General features: G+C 43.0%; 1 protein-coding gene across 1 annotated transcript in view; it reads left to right on the top strand.

Annotated features, from left to right (window-relative positions):
* Positions 1-15679, top strand: part of LOC140719763 (transmembrane protein 35B-like) — a 66588-nt gene extending 50909 nt beyond the window's left edge. Inside the window, exon 3 of the mRNA XM_073034610.1 lies at positions 13898-15679. Within this exon, the coding sequence (XP_072890711.1) occupies positions 13898-14028 (131 nt within the window). The 3' untranslated portion in view covers positions 14029-15679. The remainder of the gene's footprint in view (positions 1-13897) is intronic.
* Positions 15680-18677: the final 2998 nt, after the last annotated feature.

Raw genomic sequence — 18677 nt, 5'->3', positions numbered from 1 at the left:
TGATACTATTTTTAATAGTATTTATTAGTAAAAAGACACAAAAATAATATCAATGCAAACATACAGATAATACACGTCGTCAATACTAAATCTAAAAGTGCGGGTATAGTAATAATCAATAAGAAATAAGCTAGGGGATAATGAATTGTCCGATGGAAATATAAAGTTCGTTCAGTTCATACAGGCTTCAGCCTTTGGGGACCGCTGGGTTTTCAATTGTTGGAGAGAGAGAGAGAGATTTTGAGAACAGAAACTTGCTGGCTTTCCTTTATCTGCTCTTGATCCGTATTCGTCCTTTAGTGAGGCCGTTCCATGGAGGACTTGTCATCTGGGCAAGAATGGACACACTCACAAGCCTCCACCAGTCTAATACGTTTCTCCTGGTGTGTCTAAAGGGGTTGTTCCCCAGACCCTCTTTTATCCTTACTCACGGGGTCTCAGATGTCAGTCAGGTTGGGATGATGCAATCCCTCAACCAGCCCACTCTGGTCATCCCCTGAGGGCTGCAATGAATAGTACAGTACTCAATACACAATTCCGTCTCCAAGAGACAATGGCCGTTATCCGTGGCTTTGTCTTGCTGAGGCCAGGACACATTCTAAAACCTTGAGGATTCTCTCTCATTTCCTGGGTCCCAGACCCAAATTAATAGCGATCTTGCGATTCTCAAGAAGGAGGGGGCTACTTTGTACCCTTCGGCCCCTCAGAGTTGTGGCGCATTCGTAACATAATCCTGACTTCGATCAAAATTTCAACATTTAAAGTTGCAATAATCAAGTCTCTCAAGATCTACTTTGACTCCACTTTGTCCTGCAAAGGGGTCCACTATCTACAGAGAGACATCAGGTTCTTTGTAAACTTACTTATTTACTTCCCGTTACATCACTTGCGTTTGGGGCAGTAATGAAGGTCCTCCATCTCTGTCAACACAGATATAGATGAATTCTTCATTGCTGTTTCCTTAACACTTTTTTTAAAACCAATCAGGGTTGCTATCCCTGAGCTGAAGTCCTGAACCTGGAGTGGTGGTGGACCACTCTTAGTCTGGCCTCTACCCTTTGACCTGTTTGGCATGAGTGACCTCACCAAGAGTCAAAGCACAAGGCCCTGACTCCAGCCAATGTACTTAGCTGTCCAGGTCATGGAGGCGCGCAATCCTCCAAACCCTACGACAAGGTTGTGGTCCTCTTGGCGGTTCTTTGTGATCATCAACGTCTAATTTCAGCTATTATTTCTCATTGACTATTTTTATTCCTCTCCTAGGATCCTTTCACAAGTAAAAGAGCCTCTGTCAACATTCATTGAAATTGCACCTGCTTATGTGGATTCACAGGGAAAGAATATAAGGGTTGTAAAATGCTTTGTGTGAAGAATGGTACCTGATTCTTGGAGGGAAATTCCAAACCATAGCATTTAATTGACAGAATAGTGGGAAAGTGTCTGATTACAGGCATTGATTTTTTTTAAATGGTTTCATCTGCACAGGAAGAACATGTCAGAATGACTCACTATCTAATCTGAGAAGACTGGATCTGATGGCAGGTTCTGATTTTTATCTGCTTGCTGTAATTTGATGTGCTGTGGTTTTTAAAGTTTTTAGTATATGACCATCACTGACATATAGAGGTTGCTTTTGTTTAAATTTCAAAAGGGTAAATTATTTGATCATCTTATTTAACGTCTTGTCCTGACAAATGTTTTGTTCTCCCTTGAATGGCTTATTCACTGTGTCCACAATGCCTGATTTCTATAGGTTGAAATCATTCTCTATCAAATAACCATTATCCCTTAGAAATGGAGTCAACATCATCGATGTAACACGATCTGTATGTAACAGGAATATCCATTGTTCAGTGTCTGCTGAATTCAGCTGACTCTTCTGTGTGTTTGGAGGTCAATGTACTGAAGTGTGGCAGGACTGTCATGTGATGACTTAGAACCATAGAACACTACAGCACAGTACAGGCCCTTCAGCCCTCCATGTTGTGCCAACCCATGTAATCCTTCAAAATAGTACTAAACCCACACTACCCCATAACCCTCCATTTTTCTTTCATCCATGTGCCTGTCCAAGAGGCTCTTAAATATCCCTAATGTTTTAGCCTCCACCACCATCCCTGGCAAGTCATTCCAGGCACTCACAACCCTCTGTGTAAAAAAATTTACCCCTGATGTCTCCCCTAAACTTCCCCTTAATTTTGTACATATGCCCTCTGGTGTTTGCTATTGGTGCCCTGGGAAACAGGTACTGACTATCCATCCTATCTATGCCTCTCATAATCTTGTAGACCTCTATCAAGTCCCCTCTCATTCTTCTACACTCCAAAGAGAAAAGTCCCAGCTCTGCTAACCTTGCTTCATATGACTTGTTCTCCAGACCAGGCAACATCCTGGTAAATCTCCTCTGCACCCTCTCCATAGCTTCCACATCCTTCCTATAATGAAGTAACCAGAATTGAACACAATGCTCTAAGTGCGGTCTCACCAGTGATTTGTAGAGTTGCAACATGAATTCTCTACTCTTGAACTCAATCCCCCTGCTAATGAAGCCTAGCATCCCATAGGCCTTCTTAACTACCCTATCAACCTGTGCAGCGACTTTGAGGGATGTATGGATTTGAACCCCAAGGTCCCTTTGTTCATCCACACTCTTAAGTAACTGACCATTAATCCTGTACTCAGTCAGTTTGTCCTTCCAAAATGTATCACCTCACACTTGTCTGGATTGAACTTCATCTGCTACTTTTCTGCCCAACTCTGCAGCCTGTCTATATCCTCTTGTAACCTTCGATCACCTACAGCTCCATCCACAGCTCCTCCAATCTTCGTGTCATCCGCAAACTTACTCACCCACCCTTCCGCCTCTACATCCAGGTCATTTATAAAAATCACAAATAGCAGGGGTCCCAGGACAGATCCCTGCGGCACTCCACTAGTCACCTACCTCCAGGCAGAATACTTTCCTTCCACAACTACCCTCTGCTTTCTTCCTTTAAGCCAATTTTTTATCCAAACAGCCAAGGTTCCACCTATCCCATGCCTCATGACTTTCTAGATGAGTCTCTCATGAGGGACCTTGTCAAGTACTTTGCTAAAGTCCATGTAGACCACATCCACTGCCCAACCCTCATCAATTTCTTTTGTTACCTCTTCAAAAAACTCAATCAGGCTCGTGAGGCACAGTCTTCCCTTCACAAAGCCACGTTGACTATCGATCAGTAGACTTGTGTGGGTTGTAGTCAAAGAGAGGAGTTTTAAAGAAGTTGAGAGACATTTTCAAGTCAAGTCGTCACTTATTGTCATTTCAACCATAACTGCTGGTACGTACATAGTAAAAATGACACAATGTTTTTCAGGACCATGGCACAGTAGAAAAACTAGACTGAACTACATAAAAAAAAAACAACACAGAGAAAGCTACACTAGACTACAGACCTACACAGGAGTACATAAAGTGCACAAAAACAGTGCAGGCATTACAATAAATAATAAACAGGACAATAGGGCAAGGTGTCAGTCCAGGCTTCGGGTATTGAGGAGTCTGATAGCTTGAGGGAAGAAACTATTACATAGTCTGGCCATGAGAGCCCGAATGCTTCGGAGCCTTTTCCCAGATGGCAGGAGGGAGAAGAAAATGTTGACAGGGCTTGACAGACAGGCTGTAGGTAGGGTAATTGCCTCAGCCAAGGCGGGGTAACACCTAGAACTATTGGTCACGGTCCTACGATACGGGCAAGACTTAGGTCTGAGATGAAGAGAAACTTCACTCATAGGATGTAGAATCTGTTAAGTTCCTCACCGCATGGGATTGGGAACTCCTAGTCACTGAATATTCCAAGAATTGGATATCTAAAACAAACTCCTGATTTTTAGCAGACTGGGGACCCATTCCCATATTCCTTCTAAACCAGGGGTTCCCCACCTGGATCCGTGGACCCCTCGGTTAATGGTAAGTGTCCATGACATAAAAAAAGCTTGGGAACCGCTGCTCTAAACTCATCAGGGTCTGTTCCCATGTTCCCTTTGCACTTGCCTGGTTCACTGGCATTTTACTGTTCTACTGTCTTAACATTTTAAAATGTGTTAATTAAAACTGTCTTGGTATATTAACGGGAGGAAAATCCACCATTCCAGGAAATTTGCTGGTCCGGCACCACCAAGTCCCCAAGGATATTGGATTATTAGAATTTTATTGTAGATAGTTTTCTGAACTAAAGTGGGAATGGGAAGAGAGGAGTGCTGAGATATATTGTCTGTGAAAGTGGGAAAGAGTCAAAGGGGAAAATAGCCACTCTTCATTCTATTTTTCTGTGTTTCTTTCATATGACATCATCACTGAGCTGAATGTGTTGCCTAGCTATAGGTGGCTTTGTCGTGGTAGACTTAGCCAGGGCTGTGTAACTGTGTATCATTCCTGATCCCCTTCCATCTAACACAACTCTCTTTCATTGTGCTTTATGACGTGGGTAAGTTAAAAAGGTTATTACAACTGCTGAAATAAAATGATGAACTACAATTTAGATGTTGGACATTTTCCCTGAGACTTTCTTACTGTCATCTTTAGAAATAGTCTGTCCTTAAAATCTGGAGATGTGGCCGAGGGGGTGCAGTAAAATTTGACTGTTCGATATTTAATCCGTTTAGTTTATGGCTTTATAGGTGAGCTGTACTGCATACTGGCACTAAAAAAATCCCTTTATATGTGTGTGCCATCTTCTGACTTTCTTGGCGTACTGGCGCTGCTGATTTGTGTGTGATATTAGTATTGCTTTATTATTGCCACATGTACCGAGATACAGTGAAAAGCTTCTCTCGCGTACTGTTTATACAGATCAAATCTTCACACAGTGCATTGATCTAGAATAAAATAAAACAATAACAATGCAGGATAAAGTGTAAAAGCTACCATAAGAGTGCAGCGCAGGTAACGGATAAGGTGTAAGATCATAGCAAGGTGGATTATGAGGCCAAGATGCCATCTTATCATTCCTGAGTCTGAAAACTGGGAGAGAGACTGTCCTTGAGCCTGGTGGGTGTCAGGCCTGCACTTGCTGACACCTCCTAGCCTGGTCATGCAGGCACCTCCCAGTCGCCACCTAGCCAATAGGATTCACCTGCTGCTCTTTCCAGACTCATCACCTGCAGCCTATTTAAACCCGGTTCTCATTCGCAGTCCTTGTTCATGCTGCGAACCAGCCAACCTCGAACGGTTTCTCCTGGCTTTCACACTCGCTGCTTACAGTTTACCTTGCGGCCTGTTGTGTTCGGTTTCTGCTCTCTCTTGCTTTGTGCGCCCGTGGCTTGTTATTTTGCGGCCTAGCATTAATGTTGTCATTCACCACTGAATCCCCGTCGGCCAGGGGGATGAATGGAAGGTGGTGTTCACACACTGGCCACTATGAATACTTGCTGATGCCTTTCGGACTTTCCAACAGTCTAGGCATTTTTAAGCCTTCAGTAATGAGGTCCTCCGAGATATGATACACAGGGATGTGTTCGTCTTCGTTGAAGACATCTTCATCTTTTCCAATAACCCCCAAGACCACATTTATTACGTCTGTTCAGTCTTTGAGCTTCTCTTTGAAAACCAACTGTAGTGCAATTTAGAAAAATGCTACTTCCACACCCACTTATCTCCTTCCTGGGTTACGTCCTTTCACACCAAGACATAACCATGGACCAAACAAGATGCGTGTCACCATTGAATGGCCTCAACTAAATGCCTTTAAACAGCTACAATGCTTCTTGGGTTTCGGCAACTTCAGCTTCATCAGAAACTACAGCTAAATCACCACTCCTCCCGCCTCCCTCACCAAGTCACCTACCTTGCGGATAACCTGGTTTGCCATCGCAGACCGGGATTTCGAGGAGCTCAAGAGCTGCTTCATTACTGCTCCCAATCTTTGCCATCTGGACACGACCATACCTTTTGTGGTAGAGGTTGTGGGCGCGGGAGCCATCCTCTCCCAGTGAGGAGTGGACGAGAAGACGCACCCATTAGTACCATAATGGAGTAGGCGTCAGGGGGCTACTTGCTATTAAGTGGGCCTTGGAGGAATGAAGATTGGCTAATGGGAAACACCGAACCCTTCCCGATCTGGACTGGCCACCAGAACCTCATATCCATATAATAGACCCACCAATTCAACCCATGTCAGTCTGGGTGGGCCCTCTTCTTCGAACAGTTCAACTTCACCACCTCCTACTGATTTGGTTCCAAAGACACAAAAGCGGAGACCTTGTCAGGACAGTTTGACCCAGCTGAAATGGAGATCAACCCTCAGCCCAGCATTCTATCCTCTCAGATCCTTACCCCGATCTTCTGAGAGCTTGAGAACCAGATCCAGCAGGCACTGCGGCATGAGACTTCTCCGGCCAACACACCTGACAACCACACGTGCAGTACATGCCAGTGGCACTGCGCTCCGATGCACTCCATTGTGCCTACTCTTCATCCCTCTCCGGCCATCCAGGTTCACAATGGACTCTGGATTTTCTGCGATGCCAATTCTGGTGGCCAACCATGATTGCGGATGTATGGCAGTTCATCACTGCCTGCTGTCAGTGTGCCTGGGGTGCCTGGTGTGTGAGGTTTCATCACGGGTTTTTACCACCTGCTGATGAGGCCATGGCGATTGTTACGTCCCTACCGTCGGCTCATGTCTAGGGGTGTCGGGGAAGCAACATAAAACAAGTCCACCCTCAGTGTTGTGTGTTGCTCATGATGGGGATAGGATAAGGCAGACACAGGTCCTACTTGCAGTATACTTAGAGCACCTACACATATCCAGAGAAGTGACCCAGGGCAATTAACTCCTAAGGGAGTCATCCAAAAAGACAAAATCCACAATACGAAAACACAGATACGAAGACTACAAGTTGATGGATTCATGTCGCCGGAGATGGGGTGTGCAATACCTGGTCGACTGGGAAGGGTACGGCCCAGGGGAGAGGTCTTGGGTGCCATTCAGTTACATCTTGGATCCATCGCTCATTGACGAGTTCCAGTGGACCCATCTGCCTCATCCTAGGCCATCAGGGGACAGCCGTAGGTGCGATGTCCTGTCACACCTGCTCATGTGCTGGCACCTCCCAGTCTCCTCCCAGCCAATAGGATTCACCCGCCGCTCATTCCAGACACATCACCTGCAACCTATTTAACCCAGTTCTCATCCACAGTCCTTGTTCACTCATCGAACCAGCCAACCTTAAATAGTTTCTCCGAGCTTTCACTCTCCCTGCATAAAGTTTACCTTGTTGCCTGCTGTGTTCAGTTTCTGTTCTCTCTTGTTTTGTCGCCCCTCGTGGCTTGTTATTTTGTGGTCTATTATTAAAGTTATTTATTGCTCGCCTCTGAATCATCTCCACTCCTCTGCTTTTTGGATCAAGCCTCCCCGACATTTCCTGATGGGTGGTATGTGCTTTCAGGCTTTTGTATCTTCTGCCTGATGGGAGAGGGGAGAAGAAAGAATTCCTGGAGTGGGGTGGTGTCTATGGTCATGCTGGCTGCTTTACTGACAGCACGAAGGATAGACAGAGACTAGAGAGGGGAGGCTGGGAGGTGCTGAGTTGTGTTTACAACTTTCTACAGTTTCTTGTGGTCACGAACAGAGCAGTTGCCATACCAAGCTGCTATGCTTCCAGACAGAATGCTTTCTCTGGATTAAATTTGGAGAAGAGATTAAAAAGAGAAAAGAAAGGTAGCTATCACTTTCCTGGTGCCATGTGATGATTGGATCGTGAGTACAGTGATTATTTCAAAATTACCCTCTCTCAGATATAACTACTGAAGGGGATTAATATGATGTCTGATTTGAATTTAGCAGATCAACTGGGAACAAGCAAGTTATAAAAGAGAAAAAGCAGGGCAAGAGAGTTTGTCATTCACCAGCTGATGCCTTAAATTTACACTTTGACCTGAACAAGTCTGTAAGCCTCGGGTACGGACAATCTGAGATTTGCGCAGCTTTCAGTAGATGCTATTTTTTTAAATTTTTAATGGAGCACTTGGAACATAATTTTTTTGTGTACTTTCATGCGCACTGATTATTGGTTTGAAATAGAAAATCTGGCACAGCCAAAAGTGTTTCTAGTTGTCTTAATATCCTTGAATTTTGTCTATTTTGCTTTGGTTGGTATCAGTTGAGGGACAGTCGTAAGGACTGTGTAAGTTCTGCCCATTCCTGATCGGTCCCGAATCAGGCACTGGAGGGCGGATCCGAGACTGATACATTCAGATCTGAGGATAGCCATACCATCTTCAGTTGAGATTTAAACTGTGACCTTCCATGGCATCATAGATGAATATAAGAGACCTTTTGGTATTGATTTGGAAAAACAGCAGTGCCCGTTGTGGTGTTCTTTCCTTGCCATTATTTATCCTTCAACCATTGTCACTAAAATACACTTTCTGTTTCTTACCACAGTTGGTGGGAACCTGTGTGTAAACCAGTTGTCCGCTTCCCTATATTATAACTATGTGCGAACTTTGAATGTACTTTATTGGCTGCAAAGTGATTTGAGCTGGTCTGAAGTTTGAAGAGTGCGATTTAAATGTAACTGTATTTTGTGCTGAGGTGCCTTTACTTTTATAGTCACTCTGACAGAAAAGAAATGGAAGATTACTTGAGATTTAAAATGCCAATTGACTAATGTTTACAGCTTGCTATATGTTCTTGTTTCTTTCGCAATGTGTTCACCTGCACGGAGAATCATTGGGAGCTGTAAAAGGATTTGTGGTTAATGTGCATACTTCTCACCGTGCTGTGGTGGGATTATAATGATGTGAATCCAACACATTTGCTGTAATAACAGTGCTTTTAAAGTTTATAATTCATTGATTAATTTTCATTGTTGTATTCTTATTCCTGTCACTTTAAGACAAGTTGGTAACACAGTGGATTCTGGTTAACTGGTCCATTGGTTAATTGGGGCAGCTGTTTATTTAATGCAACTCTTAAAAAAAAACAAAAACAAATCGAGGAAAATAGGCGGGATTCCCTTTGTTTATTTGGGACACTATCCCGCTGAATTGGGACAGGAAATTGAATTCATCTTGAATGTTACAATTAAAATGAAGCTTTGGAAGATGCAATCACCAAAAGCACTGTTTGAAGGCAGTCCACTATCTGCACTGGGTGTCTGCAATGATTTGTTCATTTACAGTCAACCAGCATACACTGAACAAATTCCTCCGATAACTATTAGGAACTAATACAATTTTATTGCTCTGCAGTAGTTTTGGTATTGTTGTAATTTATTCTGTATTCCATTTAAATACATAATTTGTTACTCAGTTAAATAGTAGTCTTTTTTGTATCTTTTTAACTATTTCCATGAAACTTCGACTAACTGGGGCAATGGCTTAATTGACCCAAAACATACTGGTACTTGCTCTCTTCCACTACGGACTGAAAACTCTATTAGAATTTAAATATTCCTGTTATTAAAGAAAAACAGCTCTCTTTCTGTGTTTGTATCTATGTGTCTTACTGTTTTACTGAACCTTTTACTATCTCTTCATTTTCACCATTCAGCATCTGAGCCTGCACCCCTGTTCCATTCCTTAGTTCTTCATTACCTCAGCCTACTGCATGCTGTCATTTCACAACTCAAGATCTGAATAAAAAGATTGTGCTAAAATAAAATTCTAAATACATTGAGTGAGATTAATCACCTTTGAAACAGCTCTAATTGTTCTGTCGACCACTCTGAATTTTATGAAACTCAACTTCAGTGTAATTACTTGCACTGCTTTGTGAGTCATTACAAAGAAGTGCATTCCAGTAAGGGACTTTCATGGATTATGCTGATGAAGTGTCTGACTAGAGTGTGCCGTTAAATGATAATCAGTTGGCATGGCAGTGTATGCCTTACAACGCTTTACAGTACAGGTAAACTGGGTTCGATTCCCGCCACTGCCTGCAAGGAGTTTGTATGTTCTCCCCATTACCGTCTGAGTTTCCTCCGCAGTCCAAAGGTGTCCTGGTTGGTAGGTTAATTGGTCATTGTAAATTATCTTGTGATTTGGGCTCCATTGGGGGTTGCTGGGCGAAGTGAATTAAGGGACTGGAAGGGCCTATTCTACGCTGTATCTCAGTAAATAAATAAAAGAAATATTTCGAGGGATGCTCCTGTATTGAAAGGGAAGCCAGCACGTGGGAGGGTAAACTGGGAGGCCCTTACAACTGGATGGCGCAAGTTGAGTAGAAAGTAAATCCCTCTTCCGCTGAGTTCAGACCCAGGAGATCCCTTGGGTTTAAGACTTGCTTTCACTTCAGTTCGTTGAGATTCAAGGCGACTTGACGGAACCGGAGTGAGTCCCGGAGTCTCTGTCTTGGGTGGAGCAGTTTGGGAGTGGGTGCAACCCACTGTCCATTACTGATGAGTGGGCTCAAAGTTCTCAGTGCCAAGTAGAAGTTCCACACCTGGACACGTCAGCATGAAGTTTCCTGACATTTCACGTGGGTGCTGGAAAACTGACCGGCGTAGGAGATAAAGCTCTAAGCAGAGTTCTGAACCACAGTTAAATTCAAGGAGTGAAAAGGTGCTGTCAGAATACATGACTCGAAAGCTGAGGATGAGACCTTGTTACATCATCATTCATTCATCAACCCCATTTTACAGTTCAATCTTAAAACATCTTAATTTTAAAAAAATATTTAGTGATACAGTGCAAAGTAGGTCCTTCCAGCCCTTTGAGCCATGTCACTGCATCAAGGCTCGACAAACCAGATTAACCCTCACCTTACCACGGGACAATTTACCCAGTTAATTAACCAGACCAGTTCGCCTGGGAGGAATCCAGAGGACCCAGAGAAAATCAATGCATTCCATGTACAGAGACTCCTTGCAGAGCAGTGCCGGAATTGAACTCTGGAACTGTAATAGTGTCGGTGCTAACTGCTACACTATCGAGATGCCCAACTTCTCTTTATTGCTTACGCCCATCTAACATTGCAATTCTTGCTGAACTGTGAAGTTTTCTTCATCCTGGTCTTCTTCCAAATTGTATATCTGCTCAATGACCTACTTCAGATTTACTTTCCAAGTTAGATTAATTTATGTGTGGAAACAGCTGCTACCTTTGAGAGTGAAAGTGTCCAACTCTCTTCATAGTTCAGTTTCCTAACACCAGGTGAAAAATTATTCTGCCATTTCCACACTAGAGGTCAGGGATGGAGATTCATGGTCTTTCTGTTCTCTGGCACTTCAAGTCAGATTATTGGCACCCAATTGCCCACCATTGAGAACATCTACCATAAACGCTGCCTGGGCAGGGCGAAAAGCATTAGCAAGGATGCATCTCACCCTAACCGTGGACTTTTTACTCTCCTCCCATCTGATAGGCGCTACAGGAGCCTCCGCTCCTGCACCAGCAGGCACAGGAAGAGCTTCTTCCCTGAGGCTGTGACCCTGCTGAACCTCACATTACAGCGCTAAGCAGTATGGCACCCATATTGTACTGTCTCAGTACTTTTATATTTGTGTAGTGTAGCACTTGCTTTTTATTCGCAGTTATTTTGTAAAAAAAACACTATTCTTTGCATTTCTGGTCAGATGCTAACTGCATTTCATTTGGCTTTGTATCTGTACTTGGCACAATGACAATAATGTTGAATCTAATCCAATCTAAATCTTTTCCCAGGGAGCGACTGGAAGCATCTGCCCAGATACGATGAATGCGTTCAAAAGGGCCTGTCATTTGTGCCCATACACCTTGCGGGTTATTTATAGTTTCTCTTGTTGCTGCATTCTGATAAACCTTTAAATCCAGCAGAGGAATGAATTAAACAAAGGCTCCAGCCTGTCATTAAAAACAATCTTTTTAGAATAAGAACTGGTTTTAATTTATTCATTGAAATACAGTAGGGAATGGGGCCCTCTGGCCCCTTGAGCCTCACCGGCCAGCAATCCCCAATTTAAGCCTAACCTAATCACGGGACAATTTATAATGACCAATTAACTTACTAACTGGTACGTCTTTAGACGGTGGGAGGAAACCGGAGCACCCAGAGGAAACCCACGCGGTCATGGGGAGAACGTACAAACTCTTTACAGGCAGCAGCGGGAATCTGACATGTAGCTAACTACATGTTTCTTCCTTAGCTAGGCACCCTGACAGAAGCGGGAATCCTACCTTGAATCTTCCAGCATTAGTAAGTGACCTTGACCCCTGGATGTTGGCTGGGATTGAGGTGGTCCATTAATGCAGGGAAAAAAAATCTGCCTCATCTTATGAATCACTTATATTCACCAGAATTTAAAACCTTTGCATCTGACCTAGCTGTTAATGTCTCCTTCATACACCATTGGCCAAATCAACTACAACACTTAATGCAGTGTGACCAGACCAGTTGATCATTTAAACCTGGCAATCTCCTACTGTTGCTCTGTAGTGTACATCTCATGTTCAGAAGTCTCTGGTCCGAGAACAAATCTAACCAAAAGGATGCAACCTTTTTAAAATTTTGATTTCAGGGAATGAAGGTCTGATTCTTAAAAACCACAGGATAAAGTTTTTGAGATCGTGTGAAATTTTTAACAGGGCCTTGGGACTGTTTTTCACAAATACCTTGTTAGTTTGTGCAGTTGTGAGCTACGTTGGAGGCATGTCACAAGAGGAAGGTGCTTTCCTCTTGGTAGCTCATCCCTGCTGCATGGTCTTTGACTGTAGTATCTGCACCAGAGGTGAGTTCCCATCCTGCAGTCGACAGACCTTTTGCTTTGATGGTATCGATCCATGGCATAAAGAAGGTTGGGAAACCCTTATCTAGACTAACAAAGGTGGTTCCACCCCAGTTTGTATCCATGATTGCCAACCAGCTTATCTCAATGAAAGGGGAATGTATCAGACATTAGCAATTAGGACTAGGCGTGAAAGGACATGAAATTTCCTTGCCATATATAAAATACACTAAGTTACAACAAGATGTCATATAAATAAATTTAATAAAGTAAGCGGAGCAAAAAGAGAACAAAAATAGTGAAGTAGTGTTTATGGGTTCATAGTTCATTCAGATATCTGATGGTGGAGGGGAAGAAGCTCTTTCTAAAACATTGAGTGTGTACCTTCAGGTTCCTGTATCTCCTCCCTAATGACAGTAAGGAGAAGAGGGCAAGTCCTAAGTTGAGGGAGTTCTTAATGCTGGATGTCCCCGTTTTGAGGCATCAGCTTTTGAGGATGTCCTCAGTGCTGGAGAGGCTCGTACCCACGATGGAGCTGGCTGAGTTTACAATGCTCTGCAGCTTTTTCTGATCCTGTACGCACTGGACAGATGCTTTCCTTCGTGCATCTGGAGAAACTGGTTAATCTTTGGTCACGTACCAAATCTCCTCAAACACCTAATGAAATTTTGCCCCTGGTGTGGCGACCTCATAATTGCATCAATATGTTGGTGTCGGAGATGCTGACACCCAGGAACTTGAAACTGCTCGACCTTTCCACCGCTGATCCTTTGAGCACTGGTGTGTGTTCCCTCGACTTCCCCTTCTTGAAATCCACTATCAGTTCCTTGATCTTCCTGATGCTGAGTGCAAGGTTGTTGTGACACAACTCAACCAGCTCGTCTTGTTCCCTGTTGTACACCTCCTTGTCACCACCTGAGATGCTGCTGACTACAGCTATGTCTCCGGCAAGTTTATACAGGGATGGCGTTTGAGGTATGCCGAGCCACACAGTCATGGGTGTAGAGGGTAGAGCAGAAGGCTGAAGTAGGTAATACGTTGCAGGTTTTTTAAGAAGCTAGAGCTTTCTTTGATGAATGGCTCCACATTGACATGTTACATCAAGTGGATTTTGTGCTGTAAAGCGGTAGATTCTGGGGAAAGCTCCAAACTTTGTATAAAGCAGCTGGTAATATATTTTAATTTTTAAAAATTATTTATAATTTTTCAGGTGCCATCTATTCCCTGCTGATGCTGAAGAAACCCCTTTACATGTGCATACCAGCCACCATCTGCCTTGCCATATTACTCGTACTCCTCTACGTCTGGGGAAGAGACAGAGAGAAGAAGAAGGGAGAATGACCAACTCGCCTCAGTTCCATATTCCGCGCATCGGTTTAGGTTCTGCGACGTATCAAAATTCCTTTTTAATTCAAAAGTTATGTAAAACATGCTAACAGGAGGGATTTAATGCCATGTTTTGATAAGCAAATTCCATAGGACGGCTAGAAAAAAGCAGGTGGAAATGATGGAATGCTCCCTACCAAGGAGATAACACACCCATGACAACGCAGTCAAACTGGTAAATTGATAGCAGACTGTGAATGGGTTTTATCATCAGGGAGGGACATACAGTTACTGAATATCTAACTTGACTGGAGTAAATCACTGGTTAGTGTCGGAATATTAGGAGTAGGAGCAGGAGCATCTGATTCTTCAAACCTGTTCCTGTTTTGCAAGATCATGACTGATCTGCCATGAAACCATTTCTGAGCATGACACCCATTTTCCTTGATTGGCTTCAAACCCATAAATCTATCAGTCTCTGTTTAGAATTTACTCAGTGAGTGAGCCTCTACACCCTTCCAAGGTAGAGATTTGCCATGCTTTGTGTAAAGAAACTCACCCCTGTCTCAGTCCTAAAGTTTCATGGACTAATTCTGAAATTGTGACCTCTGTTCCTACACACCTCAGCCTGCACCTAGGGTGATGAGCCCTGAAGAAAAATTGTAAATACGAATAGGATTTCCTCTCGTTTTCCTTAACCTTAGAGAATACAGGTCTGATTTACTCACTGTGTCCTTATGATAAACCCACCATCCTGGAACTAGTCTGATGAATTTTCACTACATTCTCTATGGTAAGAGTATATTTCCTTAGATAGGAAGTTCACAGGCTTCTCTGATCAGTGCCAAATACTCCCAGGTCTTAGCAGATAGAGTTATAGAGTCACACAGTACAAAATCAGCCCATTCAAACCACCTGATCCACGCCAGCTAAGGTTCCCTTCTCAGCTAGTCATATTGGCCAGGTTTGTCCCATATTCTTTCCTATTCACGTAGCTGTCCAAGTTCACTTTCAGTTTTTAATAGACTGTACCAGTGAAAAAGGATCTATTGCTTTCCTGGCATATATGACGAATGAAACTCTGCTCGGGCCAGGTACAATATTGATTTTATCTGATGTTTGGATGGCAGAGTTTGCCGTCGAAATGTTGGTTAAAATCAATGCCTGTTCCTGGCTGGAAGCCTGAGAAGGGTTTACTGTACTAGTCTTAATTTCCCCAGGAAGCTTATGACCTGGCCAACTTCAAAGTGAAAACGTTGTTCCTCGAGTTCTTATTAAATCTCTCCCCTTATACCCTGAACCCATGTCCTTAAGTTCTTGAGGTAAACTTGCCTGTGCACATTCACCCTATCAACACTTGTCATGATTTTATATGCCTCTGTGATATATGCCATCGCTTGTTCTCCGACGCTCCAGTAAATAAGGTCTCAACCTGCTCAACCTCTCTCTATAACTCAGTTCCTTGAATCCTGGCAACATTCTTGTAAATCTCCTCTGCAGTCTTCCCAGCTTAATGTCTTCTTCCCTCCAACAGGGTAACTGGAACTGGATATAATCCAAATGAAGCCTTCCTGATGTTGGTTTTATGAAATGTTTTCTACAAATGACCTACTGTGAGTTGACTATTGCACGAATTTAGAAATAAATCATAAGCACTTACAAATGATATGATATTCATGGATGATGGCCTATTTATTACATTTTTGTTAAAATCTTTTTGTATTTATCAAACAATTGATCTGCCACTCTGCAGGGAAGTAATATATCATCTTACATTTGAAGTGTAATTGGAGGAGCGTAGTTTGTTCTGTGCTCTTGGAATTTGAATCTGACCAAATTCATTCGGTGGTGAAAGATACTTGGCAGGTGTGCACCGGGATTGAACTTCAATAAAAACATTCCACAGCAGGCAGGGGCAGGGTTCTGAATAGTGTTACTTCCAGCACAAATGAACTGGCAATTGTGGTACTCCATTGTTACTAAAATATATCACTGCTGAGGTTATTGTCTGTTAAGAGGAAGCAACAAGCAAGCACTTTTTTTAAACTGAAAAATGAAATCAAATCACACATCGTTAGGTTGTGTTGTATCGCTTACTCTTTAACACGTTGTTCCTGTTCTGAGTAATATCACAATTGAGAGTCAAGTAAAAAAGTAGTTTTAATAAAGAGATACACATTGTAAACCTTTAGATTGGAATTAATTTTCAACAAAATTAAAACGATTCTGTCGAGCAGATCTCTTTGCCTCTTCTAATTGACTTGGAGGGAGATTAGAATAAGGGGACTTGAATGTCACAAAACTTATGGTGGATTAGGGAATGCAAGATAATTCTTTAACCATGGAGAAGTGAAAATGTGGAACTTGTTACCACAAATAGCTGAGGCTTTTAGCATTGACAGGCTTAAGGGGAAGCCAAATAAACCCATGAGGAGAAAGGAATAGAAAGGCTTGTTTATGGTTTTAATTGGTAGAATATAGAAGGAGATAGGCACAGTATAAAAAAAGATCAGTTTGGGCCTGTGGAGCTGAATGGCCTTTGCCTGTTTAGCAAATGTAATGTAACTACATTCAGTGGCCACTTTATTAGGTACACCTGTACACCAGCTCATTAATGCAAATATCTAATCAGCCAATCATGCGACAGCAACTCAGTGCATAAAAGCATGCAGACGTGATCAAAAGGTTCAGTTGATGTTCAGACTAAGCATCAGAATGAGGGAAGAAACGTGATTTAAGTGAGTTTGATCGTGGAATGATTGTTGGTGCCAGATGGGGTGGTTTGAGTACCTCAGGAAATGCTGATCTCTTGGGATTTTCATGCACTATGGTCTCTAGAATTTTCAAAAAGTGGGAGAAATCCGGTGAGCAGCAGTTCTGTGGGTAAAAACAGCTTGCTAATGAAAGAGGTCACCAGGAAAATGGCCAGACTGGGTCAAGCTGACAGGAAAGGAACTTTAACTCAAATAACCACATGCTGCAACAATGGTGTGCAGAAGAGCATCTTTGAATGCACAACATAGAAACATAGAAAACATACAGCACAATACAGGCCCTTCGGCCCACAAAGCTGTGCCGAACATGTCCCTACCTTAGAACCGCCTAGGCTTTATCCATAGTCCTCTATTTTTCTAAGCTCCATGTACCCATCCAGGAGTCTCTTAAAAGACTCTATTGTTTCTGCCTTCACCACCGTTGCCAGCAGCCGTTCCACACACTCACCACTCTTCTGTGTAAAAAAACTTACCCCTGACATCTCCTCTGTACCTGCTTCCAAGCACCTTAAAACTATGCCCTTCCGTGCTAGCCATTTCAGCCCTGAGGAAAAGTCCCTGACTATCCACATGATCAATGCCTCTCATCATCTTGTACACCTCTATCAGGTCACCTCTCATCCTCTGTCGCTCCAAGGAGAAAAGGCCGAGTTCACTCAACCTATTCTCATAAGGCATGCTCCCCAATCCAGGCAACATCCGTGTAAATCTCCTCTGCACCCTTTCTATGGTTCCCATGGCCTTCCTATAGTGAGGCAACCAGAATTGACAATACTCCAAGTGGGGTTTGACCGGGGACCTATCTAGCTGCACCATTATCTCTCGGCTCTTAAACTCAATCCCACGATTGATGAAGGCCAATGCACCGTATGCCTTCGTAACCAAAGAGTCAACCTGTATAGCAGTTTTGAGTGTGCTATGGACTCGGACCCCAAGATCCCTCTGATCCTCCACACTGCCAAGAGTCTTACCATTAATACTATATTCTGCCATCATATTCGACCTACCAAAATGAACCACCTTACACTTATCTGGGTTGAATTCCATCTGCCACTTCTTAGCCCAGTTTTGTGTCCTATCAATGTCTCTTTGTAACTTCTGACAGCCCTCCACACTGTCCACAAAAACCCCCAACCTTTGTGTCATCAGCAAATTCAGTAACCCATCCCTCCACTTCCACATCCAGGTCATTTATAAAAATCACAAAGAGTAGGGGTCCCAGAACAGATCCCTGAGGCGCACCACTGGTCACTGACCTCCATGCAGAATACGAACCATCTACAACCACTTTTTGCCTTCTGTGGGCAAGCCAGTTCTGGATCCGCAAACCATTGTCCCCATGCCTCCTTACTTTCTCAATAAGCCTTGCATGGGGTACTTTATGAAATGCCTTGCTAAAATCCATACACCGTATCTACAATGTATCTACGGCTCTACCTTCATCAATGTGCTTAGTCACAGCAAAAAATTCAGTCAGGCTCGTCAACTTGACAAACTTTGAAGTGAATCAGAATCAGGATTAATATCACTGGCATATGTCGTGAATTTTTTTGTCTTTGTGGCAATAGTAACAATGCAATGCATAATAATAGAAGAAAACTTAGTTACAGTGAATAAATTAAAAATGTATATATAGTTAAATAAGTAGTGCAAAAATAAAAATAATGAAGTAGTGAAGTAGTGTTCATGGGTTCAATGTCCATTCAGAAATCGAATGGTAGAGGGGAAGAAGATGTCCCTGAATCATTGAGTGTGTGACTTCAGGCTCCTGTACCTCCTTCCTTCTGTGCCCCATTCCCTCTTCAATGAGAAGAGGGCATGTCCTGGGTGGTGGGGTCCTTAATGAAGGATGCCAGCCCTTTGAGGCATCACTCCTTGAAGGTGTCTTGG

This window comes from Hemitrygon akajei, chromosome 32 (genome assembly GCF_048418815.1).
Source record: "Hemitrygon akajei chromosome 32, sHemAka1.3, whole genome shotgun sequence".
Classification (NCBI taxonomy): domain Eukaryota; kingdom Metazoa; phylum Chordata; class Chondrichthyes; order Myliobatiformes; family Dasyatidae; genus Hemitrygon; species Hemitrygon akajei.
This window is presented reverse-complemented; position numbering and strand designations above follow the sequence as displayed.